Genomic DNA, 12,698 nt, shown 5'->3' on the forward strand with positions numbered 1-12,698 from the left:
TTCTACATATAACAACGGCAGCAAGAATAGCATATGCACAGTTCTGGAAAAATGAGAATATACCATCAGAGGAAGAAGTGATAAAGAAAATCCTGGACTGTGCTGAGATGGACAAATTAACAAAAGAGATAAAAGAAAAAGAAGACACAGAATATTATTTAATATGGAGCAAGTGGTATGACTGGCTAGAGAGTAGAAACAATAGAGAATAAATGTGGAAAATGTGTATATAATAATGTATGAAGGAAGAAAAATGCAAATAAGAAATAATGGGGCAATAAGGACAAATACTCTAAAGAAGAATAAGGGGGAAAATGTAAATAATAGAAGATTACTGTTACGAAGTTGATGTTAAAATATATATTGTGTATATATGTATATTATGTTTTGTTTTGTTTTGTTTGTCGGTTTAAATAATAATAATAAAAAAAGATGCTTTCTTAATTTCCAACAGTCCAATTGAACGGACCTACTCCCTTTCGCAGAAGTGGCTTACAATAATGCAGTCCATTCCAGAACAGGTTACACTCCTTTTCAAATAGCTACCGGTCAAAGTTTCAACCCCATGCCAGAACTAACCCCAAACGAACCGGCAATCCCATCACTGAAAGAATGGATGGAACAATTACAAAACAGCTGTCCAATAGTTAGAAAAGCCCTAGATGAAGCTAGGCAAGCATACAAAACACAAGCAGATAAAAAAAGGGTCGAACCTACACCATTCATTATAGGAGAAATGGTATACTTATCTACAAAATACCTAAAATCCCTACAACCCTGTAAAAAACTTGGTCCAAAATATATAGGGCCTTTTCCAATTAAAAGAATTATAAACCCAGTAACAGTAGAATTAGAACTACCCAAAAATCTTAGGCAAATACACCCAATTTTCCACTGCAGTTTGCTGAAAAGAGAACATCAGTTTCCTTTATGGCCAAAAATCCCACCACCACCCCCCCCAATCATGGTGGAAGGAGAACAACACTTCAAGATAAAGAAATCCTAGACTCTAGGAGATATCATGGGACAACTCAATACGTAGTAGCATGGAAACACCTCCCCGCCTCACAAAAAGAGTGGGTCCATAAACGTCATGTCAGAGCCCCGAAGCTGTTAAAGTTTCATACAGTGTATCCTAACAAGCCAAACTAACTTTTATACCTGTTTTGTTTTTTTACAGGTGGATCTCTTATTTTTAAGGGGGACAGGATGTCAGAATCCAATTATATTTCATTTCTATCTACCTACTCTGATGAAAAACCAATTCTTACTCTATTCTGGATTCTGTCATACTACGAAAGGGGAGGAGGGAAAGCATGGGGGGTTTATGACTCTCACTTCCTTCCCTAACTACAAAGTGACCATTTGTGAATTCTCATCGAGAGAACTAACCATAACAATATAGCCATCGCCTTTCATCTTATTCTCTCTGAAATTCTTCCCTTTGCTGGCAGTAAGGAAAAAGGGGTGGGAAATACAACGCCTGGGATCTGGGAAAAGAGGATGAGTGATCGTGCCGACGGAGCGGACTGATGGATTGAATCGCCCAGAAGAACTGTGGGGTGGGAGCTGCTTGGGAACACTTTAAAACATTGAATGGTGGGAGAGGATTCCCCAGATCCTGTCTAGCATGCCTACAATCAGCTTCTCTTAATAAAGATCTCTGTTGGAAGAGACATTCCAAGAGTTCTGTCTACTTAAGATGTAAGATTGAGGTGGGTCCTTACAGCTGCCTCCCCATCTCCTTTTAACTTCAGACTCAGTACTTGGATCAGGAGAGCTGAATTTAAAAGGAGGAGTCCAGCAGGTGGATATTTCTGAAGCTGTGGCAATCAGCTACAGCACAGAAAGTAATGGGCGTTACTTTCTTTGCAGGCAGCAACCTTACAAATGTCACTATGGGCATGCAGTAAAGGGACCACAGGATGGGCAGTAATTTGGAAAGGGATATTCCCCCCCCCTCTGGGACAGAAGAAAAAGATATTGCTTGGCTGTAGTGAAAAGCCTTTTGTCCCAGCTAAGTGTAAATTAATAGTTATATGTTCTAAATGTATAATTCTATAAAATAAATTTTGAGAATCTAATCCATTGGTCAAAGAAAGGATAAGGATTGGGATATATCCTCCCAATAATACATTTTTCTCAATTCATTATGGGTAGTTCTGTTTGAGAATACTTACACATTAGGGGCAATTTAAAAAAAATAAAATAGCCAAATTCTTACTGTATATACAGTATGTGACAGTGAAATGTTCAAGATATAACTATTTTTTATCTTTCTTGAATGATCCTTGCTATTTTATATAAATTTGCATCTTCTTTGTTTATAATAGTATAAAATGAATCAACTAAAACTAGAAGACATCCAAACTCTCTTCGAAGTCTATTATTTTATATTCTATGTTCTAACATACAAGAAATTGTTAACTTATAAAAATATACTGAAATTGCAATTGGCAGGGTCCATGTCGAAGAGAGATGGAAGAAACATTAAACAATCTGAAGATTCTGAATGTTTTAAGCCCAAGAGGATTGCATATTCCAAACTGTGACAAGAAGGGATTTTATAAGAAAAAACAGGTAAGATGAACTATTTACTACTGTATTTCCATTTCTTCTACTTGCACATGCAAATCGATTGCTGTGTAATCCATCAGTAAGCGACAACAAAAAATTCAAGTTCATTTCCTGCTGTTTTAAATGTAAATTAAATTGGCAATAGATTAGAGCACCTTTTGGCTTTGGTCTAAAGCAACATGTCAAGTGTGGTTGTTTTGTTGTTTTTATTGACAGAATAAACTTTCAAAATAAGTCACAAATCAGCTGAGCCAAGTCCTAGATACCAGTGCCCTTCAGTTTAAAAAAGGCAGCAGCTCTCTGAAGAAAAAAAACAGCAAAAAAGACTGAAGAAATATTGCCATCATCATATGACTGTAGTAGATCAATGCTTTGAATTATAATAGCTGCCTGTGAGTGGCTAGAAAAATTGAGTTGGGTTATGTTACAAATGGCACCGTCAGCAACTCCATGTATCATTCCTTTTTATTCTACAGAAGATCACTTCCAAAATCTCATGAAAATGACATGCAAGGAACATTTATTTCATAGTAATACTGACTTTTCATCTGGACCTGCCTTTGGGGCTATGATGGTTCTGACAAATGTGAATTATTACAGCTTTTTGTGCCATTATTATACTAAGAGTGGTCTATCTCAGTGTAGCTGATTCAGTAGTGCCGATAAAGCGCCTTCAGTTAAACAATGCATTTTGCCATTCAGTTCATTCTCATTTGATTTTACAAGTATATGACCTTACTTTTTTTCTTCAAGAAAACTGAGAAACTCAGCAGTGTGGCTGGGAATTTTCACAGTTGGAATCCCAGAAGATTTATACAACATAATGTTTAGAAAACTGATCTATTAATTAAATTAGAGATGTTGAATTTCCATGTCTTTGATTCAAAATGTATCATTTTGAATAGCAGAAATTTTCTTTGAATTGTCACATTAAGTTGAAAAATTGGAAAAAACTTTTATATGCAGACACATAAACAAGTTAATGAATATTCAGTAGCACAAAGTGAATGGAAAAATGTTCAGATCAAAAAGTTATGAATGATAAATATACATTTAGAAAAATTACTAAAAGATCTCATACAGGAAATCCCCAAGTTACAAGTTTTCACTTAATGCTCATTCAAAATTATGCGATAAGCGCCCTCTAGTGCTTACGAGCAAGTCCCAAAATTATGAATATTGCAGCACCATGGCAGTCATTTGCCCTTACAAGCAATCGCAGAGCCTCTGTAACATTCACCCTGGTCATTCCCTCCCTCCCCACCCCCACCCTGGGTCTCCCTAAGCAGCAGGCCTTCAATACCTTTCAAAGATCGAGATCCTTCGCTTTCTTGGCTGCTCCAAGCCTTCGGTGTGTTCACAGAGAATGGAGGCCTAAAGTAACGCAAGATCAAGCAAAATCAGTGGGGCGAAATCTCAGTACTGATCTCATGTGATCTCATGGTATTTATAAATTTTATAAATTCCTTTATTGTCAAAGTACAACATGTGTACAATGAGATTGGCTGAGCTTCCCTTCATGCACCCACCCATCACAACTCACAATGACAACAAACACACAATCTTATTACACCATGTGAACTTATTTCATCTCCATCTTTAATAAGACCCAATACGGTGGTATCATCTGTGAACTTAATGACCACAGTGGATGGGTGAGACGATACACAATCGTGTATAGAGTGAATACAGGTAGGGACTGAGCACACAGCCCTGTGGCAAGCCAGTGCAAAGCTTTAGGGAGGTGGATGTAACAGACCCGACCCTCACTGTTTATGGCCAGTCCCTCAAAAAGTCTTTGATCCAATCATAGATGGGGGGAAAATCTAAGTAAGCTTTTCAATAAGGATGCTTGGCAGGATAGTATTGAAAGCCGAGCTATAGTCAATGAAAAGCATCCTGACATAATTTCCGGGTTTCTCCAAATGGCTCGCTACAGAATGTAAGGCAGTAGCTATGGTGTCATCTGTTGACCTATTCCCCCTGTAGGCAGACTGATGTTTGTCCAAGTCCGGTGGGAGGCATGTCCTAAGGTGCTGGAGAACCAGTCTTTTGAAGCATTTCATCACTACAGACGTTAATGCGATAGGTCTGTAGTCGTTTAGGCAGTTAATTGCTGTTTTCTTCGGGATTGGGACAATAGTGGCTGCTTTCAAGCATGATGGAACATAGGCCGTTTGCAGGGAGATGTTAAAGATCCTTGTCAGGACCCCTGCTAATTGATTGGCACAATTATTTACCACTATCCCCAGCACCCCATCTGGGCCTGCAGCTTTGCTGAGATTCACAGCCTTCAATACAGCTTTCACTTGATGTTTGTATAGGGTGAGTGGCTGGGAATCAAGAGGCCGGCAGGCAGAGGCTTTGGGGTCTGATCTCTTCACCTCGTAGCAAGCAAAGAAGATGTTCAACTCCTCTACCAACAAGGCGTCGGCATTGCCCGTGTTTCTCGTGTTTCCCTTATGGTTAGTTAGAGGCTGCAGTCCCTGCCACACTTGCTTCGGGTTGTTATCTGCTAGGTGGTTCTCCACTTTATGTTTGTACTGTTGTTTTGCCATCTTAATGCCTCTTCTAAGGTTTGCCCTGGCCTCTCTATATGTATTCCTGTCCCCTGCCTCAAAGGCAGAATCCCGGGCTCTCAGAAGTGTCTGTACCTCTGTGGTCATCCAGAGTTTACAATTCCCGTAGACTCTGATGCACTTTTCCATTGTCACACTATCAGTGCACACTTTGATGTAAGAGAGTATGGCATCAGTGTATTCATGCAGGTCTTGATGTTCAAATACACTCCACTCAGTGGTTTCAAAACAGTCCTGCAGCTGGCTGAGAGCACCCTTTGACCAAGTTGTAACCATTTTCATGACTGGCTGAGTTTTTTTCCTGAGAGGGACATACTTCAGGCATAATAGAAGTGAAAGATGGTCGGATGTACCCAGGTGGGGGAGGGGGATTGCTCTGTATGCCTGTTTCAGATTAGAGTACACATGGTCTAAAGTGTTCTTCTGTCTGGTGGAACATTGCACATACTGCACAAACTTAGAGAGAACTGTCTTTAGACAGGCTTGATTGAGGTCCCCAGCCATGACAAGAGTGCCCTCCGGGTGAGTTTGCTGCTCCCTGGATGACCATGGAAGTGTCCCCTGGTCTCAGATCCAGGCGGCAGCAGGAACCGTGGCAGAGAGGAGACAGATCTTTTCAAGGTGACTCCAGCGCGGTAGGAAGGGAGGGGGAAGCATGAGGTATCTTAGTGGGTCAGGGAGGCCTTGAGGGCCTGTTCCATCGCTACCCTGGGATACCTCATGTTCACTTAATGAGCTGTGTGTCTCTTAACAAGCAAGGGATTGATCTTGTTCAAGGTACAAGATTCACTCCCATGAGTTTTCGAGTTATGAGTGGAATGGGCAGGCTCTATTATACTCGTAACTTGAGAACTACCTATATTTTTAATTGATGCAAATCAAAATAAAGTAAAAACTGCTATGACTAATCCTGGTTCAGGCCTAAACTGGAGTTCTTTGATGACAATCCTTCTTCAGACATTTTTAGTGATTCCATTACTTTGTGCAATATAGCAAATTTTTCTCTGCATATTCTTCCATGAATAAGATTTTATCTCTTACAGGCCAAATTATCTTTGAAGTTAAAAACCAGCAGATAAATTATACTACTTAGTTTGCAGGTTCATATGATCAAATGTTCTTCCATATACATAAAACTCCTTAACCATAACTTTTTAGAGAAAACATTAGAATCAAATGTCCCTGATGACTAATTTTATGGTATGGAGAAGGAACTTTCTTGTTTGTTTTAGGTATTTTTCTTTCGGGGGGGGGGGGGGTTAATATTATGGTAGAGGATTTCTTTCATCTGATGACCAGATCAAAGTACTACACATTAGAGTGGGATATACAGATAATAATTTTTTTAAAAAAAATCCCTGATTTATAATAGATTAACGGAATTGTCTAAATTCTAGTTGTCTAAAAACAAGAGAAATAAAGCTAGAATGAAAAAACAACGCTTTGAGATGGGTGAAACAAGTATAAATGTTTATATTGAAGAAATGTGTATTGCCCCCAGAATAAGTTCCTATACTGAGAATTTCTTAATTTATCTCTTACTTTTTGATGAATTTTCAGGGCTTAGGTCTGTTCAGTCTATAATCTAATTCAAACTTTCCCAATATGTAGGTCTATAGTTATGCTGAGATTCTAGGAATCATGAGCAGTTTCAGTATATGCCTCATCTATTGTTCCCAAGAAAGCAGAACTCTTGAAACAAGCATTGTTTCAAACATGAACTTTTATTTGGAGTCAGTGAAAGAAGAAAGGCAAGGCAAGATCTAAAGAATTCCCATGCAGAACACTACATTAAAATATCCCTTTTTAAACCACTCCCTAGAGCCCAACTGTCCAGTTCATTTCCAGCCAGTCCACAGGTGCAAAGTTGTTATGGGAATCAGATTGAAAAGAGATGGTTCCCAGGCATAGCCTTTACAATAGAGCAGAGATAAGGCAGATGGGCCCTGGCACATTGCTTCCCCTTCTTCACACCAAAAGGGATATATCAAAGACAGAGAGAATAAAGTAAAGGAAATACATCCGCTATCCCTCTCCCAAACAAGTGAAACCTCTCCCTCCACTAGAATGGCAGAGCCCCTAAAAGAAGGAGAAATCCACCTGGAGAATACATAAAATAATAAAATGGGAGAAAACAAAAGAAAAGACGTTAGTCAGGTTTGTCTGGATGAAGCGCATGAAACTATTTGAGCAACCTGGGAACTCTAACATGTTTTTTTGAACCCATTCATTTTGGGATGCTGGGAGGTCTTTCCAGGCCACTAAAAATTGAGCCATGCCATGATATTTATGGGAGTCTAGAATCTCCTTAATCTCAAAATGTTGCTCACCCTCTACCATGATGGGCAGTGGTGCTGGGGGGAGCTGCTGGCTGTAAAGGTGAGGTTATTTCAGGTTCTTTTATATCCTTTTTCTCTCCTCCTTCTTTTATATCTTCTCTTCTCTCTCCCCCTTCTTTTATATCTTCTCTGCCCTCCTTTTATATCCTTTCTCTCCACTTCTTTTATATCCTTTCTCTCCCCTCCTTTTATATCCTCTCTTCTCTTCTTCCTTCTTTTATATCCTTTCTCTTCCCTCCTCCTTTTATATCATCTCCTCTCCCCCCTTTCTCTTCAGTGCACCTCCAGCTGACTGCTGTCCTCAAGGCTGCGCTTTCTTTCCCCTCCCATTGTCTTTTTTTCTCTCTCCTGCCAAAACCTCATCTCTCCCCCACCTGCTTTTCTCTTCTGTGTGCACTGGAAGCACCTATCAGCTGGAGCTGCGTGCGCTGATCCTAGGCTCTCAGCAGAACCAGGCAACACTTCACACAGCTCCAGCTGAATCTCTGCCTGAAGACTGCGTGGGGCTGCCTGCCACCCCCAAGGCTGCCGCCAATCAGCTGGAGCTGCGTGCACTGATCCTGGGCTCTCAGCAGGACCCAGGCAACACCTCATGCAGTTCCAGTTGAATCTCTGCCACCCCCCAAGGCTGCCTCCACCAATCAACTGGAGCTGTACGCACAAATCTTGGGCTCTCAGCAGAACCCAGGCAACATCTCATGCAGCTCCAGTTGAATCTCCACCTGAAAACTGCATGGGTCTACATGCAGCAGGACCCAGGCAATACCTTGCACAGCTCCGGTAGACTCTCCACCTGAAGACTGCGTGGGGCTGCCTGCCACCCCCAAGGCTGCCGCTGCCAATCAGCTGCAGCTGCACGCACTGATCTTGGGGTCTCAGCAGAACCCAGGCAATACCTCACGCAGCTCCAGCTGACTTTACCCTAACCCTAACCTCATCCACTTTTACACTTTATTTTTTACACTTTTTTACAGTGCTTTTTCAACCCATCGTACATGTACCATCTACCAGGTGCCAACATATCACCAGTGGTACACGTACCACCGGTTGAAAAGCCCTGTCCTAAAGGTCCAAAAAGGTAGAAAAAGCAAAACAGATAAGATGTTTTATAGGAAGGTTTCGCCCCTTCATATTCATTGAGAATATTTTCCTTTCTTTCTTTCTTGATTTTATTTATCATTTTTTTTTCTCTTAAGTTCTCGTAGTTCTCCTAACAGAATCTATTTTGTCAAACCTTTTTTCTTGCCCTCAAACTTATTTTGTAATCTTAGGATATAGGTTACATTTTCCATGTCCAGTATTTCCTGTAAGTTTTTTTCCATCTAAGTCATACTTTCTTCTATTGTTAAGTTCCATCTTGAAATCTTTCTTCTCTGTCTCATATTCAGTTGTCTGTTTTTTCTGCTCACTGTTTTTATTTTCTGAGAATTTTTGTGTTGCAAAGTTAAATTGGAAATATGTTCATTTATATTTTCAAAGTTATTTTTAATTTCTCGTGGTTTGAGATCATTGTTGTTTGGATTAGTTGCAACATAGCATAGATCTCCTTCTAGAAAGTATTTGTTTTTTCTTGGTATATTCTTTCTGCAGACCTCTGGTTTTCCATGATAGCTAAAAATCAGGGTTTTCCTTTCTCTGCAGACAGCTTTAGAGTAACAGTTGAGTTGGTATTTGTAATCCAGAAAGGTCAATTCTTTTTTTAGAGTTTATAATTCTCATTTTGTAAATAGCTCAAAATATTTTGTTTCTTTTTTGTCACAGCTGTTCTCTATTATTAAGACATTGAAGGTCACCAAAACCAAGTTATCTTTTCCTGGGCTTTGCCAGTCCCTGTAATAAAGCAACTACTGTTGTATATTTTCATCCACTATTAGATGTCAGCACCAGTCAGTAATAGACAATTGTTTACTTCTATTTTCATGATATAAAAGGAAAATCTTAACAGATTCCACCGATTTCAAACTTGTCCAAATTAAGTCTTATATTCTTTTCATTTCAATATATTTCTGTTCCTCCTGAAAGGTTTAATTCACTGCTTCTGTCTGCAAGGGGGTGGGACAAAGGTCCTCCTCCTTCTCGCTTTCGGAGGCTTTTTGCTTCTTGGGGTTTTTCTTCTTCAATTTCCAAATAGGAGAGAGAAAATCACTGTTCTTACCCAGTTCCAAACACATTTATAGTCAGCTTAGTGATTATAAGTAGTGCTTTTGGGCTTTGGCTGCTTGTAGCTTGGGCTAGACTCTGAAGTTAAGCTAGCCTTTCTCCTGCTGGTTTCTGGAAGGCTTTTCCTAAATTGATGGGATTGACTGCCATCTCTCTGCAATTGGCGGGACTTCCTTCCTTCTTTGTTGCCTCTGTGGGGCAACTTCAGGCCCCTTTAGCAGGCAGAAATTGGCTGTCTGGTGCGGAGCTCTGCAATCCATTGGCTGCTACTCTACTGCACAAAACTGGAAGCTCCCTGCTTTTAAGATTATGGAAAGATTCTTTGATTCAGTGAAGCATATTGATCAGGAAAGATGTTTGGCCAAAAAAAAAAAAAGGCTAAAGTGAGAATTAAGAAATTAGATGATGGGATTTACCAGAAGGAATATTTAAAAATTAAACATCTGTCTGAATATGGTTAAAGAAATAGAAAGATTTTGGATATAAATGAAGATTAGTTTAAGAGGGATAAACCCCTCAAGTAATCTAGTATTTTTCTTCCTTTTTTCCTTTGTGTTTTGTTTTTTGACATGAGAAATATAAAAATGTTGGGATGGTTTATATAAAAGATGGTTTATATAAAATGTTTTCTTTGGTTTTTTTTTCTTTTCTTTTTTTTTTAAATATGAGAAATGTAAAAGTGTTGGGATGGCTTATATGAGAAAAAAGACTTAAATACTTAAAATGTAACTAATTTTGAGAAAATCTTAACCAGTAAGAATGCTTTGAATATTGTGGGGAAAACAAATTTAAATAGGAATTCTGTAAACAGGATTTATGACGAGGCAATTAGAAAAGAAGCTTTATATTAATGTGGTTATTATTTGCAGAAACATGAGAAAAATGTCTATATTTAATTGTCATTTATTCAAATAAGAACTGAATTAATTTAAGGTTGGCAAAAGAGAATATTATTGGAAGAAGAGAAAATCAAGCAAAGCCATTATATGGACTGTAGAATTAGAGAAATTAATTGTTATTGATCATTTTTTAAATACTAACCCAGACAGCATGCTGTTTACCAAATATAAAGGTGATTATGTTAAAAATCAATAGAACATATTTAAAAAAAAAAAGGTCCAAAAAGACCCTCCCGAACTTGTAGGCGGACTCCCCTGTCCAAAATTATATGTTGTGGGGCACCGTGCAAGCGATAAATATGGTGCAGGAATAGTTTTGCTAGAGTGTTGGCGATCGGGATCTTCTGACAATGGATGAAATGGACCTGCTTGGAAAACAGGTCAGTCACCACCCAAATAACAGTGTTATTTATACCCAAATTTTGGGCAATTCCACCATAAAGTCCATAGAGATCTCTCTCCAGGGTGCTGAAGGGCTTGCAACTGGCTGCAACAGGCCAGGCATTTTCCTTTGCCTTTGCTGCTGCGCAGGTGGGACAGCTGGCCACATAACTCTCTACATCCTTTCTGATGGAGGGCCACCAAAACTATCTCTTCAGTAGGTGTGGGGTTTTTACAAATCCAAAATGCCCTGCCATCTTTGAATCATGGCAGGTTTGCATAACCTTTAGTCTCTGGCTAGCTGGGTTGTATAGCTTACCTCCTACCCATGCCAGTCCCTCCTGCATGGAGTAGAGGTTTTTGTGACTGAGGAACCAGTCATCCTTCTCTAAAGCTTGTTTAAACTTTGATGTAGCAGTGGTGTCTGGTGACAGGGTGCTTACCGGTGTGGCTAACTGCTGCTCAGGGAGCATAGATTTAACTACTTCTGTTTTTACGCTATTGTATTATGGCAATCTCGACACAGTGTCTGCTAGAAAGTTCCTTCCCCCTGGCAAATAGCAGAGGATAAAATTGAAGTGTTGGAAGTGTTGGGCCCACCGTGCCTGCTTAGGGGACAACTTCATCGGAGTTTTCAGCGCTTCCAGATTTTTATGGTCAGTCCAAACCTGGAAAGGGGTTTTACTCCCTTCTAAGAAATGTCCCCATGTGAGAAGGATCCATCTCACAGCATAAGCCTCCTTTTCCTACATTGCCCAACATTGTTCTGTCTTGGAGGTGTAAGCACAGGGCTGTAGTTATCCCTTTTCATTTTCTTGGAATAGGACTGCACCTACAGCCACATCAGTAGCATCAGCCTGAATGACAAATCGTTTCTCTGAGTCTGGGTGTCTCAATACCAGCTCCATGGAGAAAAGCCTCTTTAGTTTTTTTAATGTGGCTTGACATTTCATGGTCCATTTTAATGGCTGATTGGGCTTCAATTTATACCCTGCCCTTTTGGTCTTCAGCAAGTTTCTGATGGGGAGGGCGATTTGTGCAAAAGGGGATAAATTGCCTATAGAAGTTGGTGAAGTCCAGGAAGCTCTGCAACTGTTTCCTGGTGTGCGGGGCTTCCCCTTCTAAAATGGCATGCACCTTTTCTGGATCCATTTCCAGCCCCTCATGCGAGATCCAGTAGCTTAGGTAGTCAATTTTCTCCTGGTGGGCTTTGTATTTGGAGAGTTTAGCATACAGCTTGGCTTCACAGAGCTTGTTTAAGACTGTTCTGACCAATTTCATATGTTCAGCTTTCGTTTCGGTGTATATTAAGATATCATCCAGGTACACCAAAACTCCTTCATTTAGGTGCTCATTTACCACCTCATTTATCAGCTGCATGAACTCAGCAGGGGCTCCCTGTAGTCTGAAGGGGAGGAGTTTAAATTGGAAGCAACCTAGGGGACAGTTGTAAGCAGTCCTCCACTTGTCTCCCTCTTTGATTCTAACCAGTCTCTCACAAGTCCAGTTTAGAAAACACTTTTCCCTTGGCGAGGTAGGCTACCATGACTTTCTTTTTTTTAATTTTTTTTTTTATTATTTAAACCAACAAAACAAAACAAAACATAACACACATATATACACAGTATATATTTTAACAGCAATTTCGTAACAGTAATCTTCTATTATTTACATTTCCCCCCTTATTCTTCTTTAGAGTATTTGTCCTTGTTGCCCCATTATTTCTTATTTGCATTTTTCTTCCTTCATACATTATTATACAC

At 39.7% G+C, this 12,698-nt stretch overlaps 1 protein-coding gene across 1 annotated transcript in view; it reads left to right on the plus strand.

The window, feature by feature from the left end:
- IGFBP3 (insulin like growth factor binding protein 3) overlaps positions 1 to 12,698 on the plus strand; it is a 132,529-nt gene that overhangs the window by 42,315 nt on the left and 77,516 nt on the right. The window contains 1 exon segment of the mRNA XM_015824594.1: positions 2,461 to 2,580. Coding sequence (XP_015680080.1) covers positions 2,461 to 2,580 — 120 coding nt within the window.

The sequence above is a fragment of the Protobothrops mucrosquamatus genome, unplaced genomic scaffold (genome assembly GCF_001527695.2).
Source record: "Protobothrops mucrosquamatus isolate PMUCROS unplaced genomic scaffold, P.Mucros_1.0 scaffold_192, whole genome shotgun sequence".
Taxonomy (NCBI): Eukaryota; Metazoa; Chordata; class Lepidosauria; order Squamata; family Viperidae; genus Protobothrops; species Protobothrops mucrosquamatus.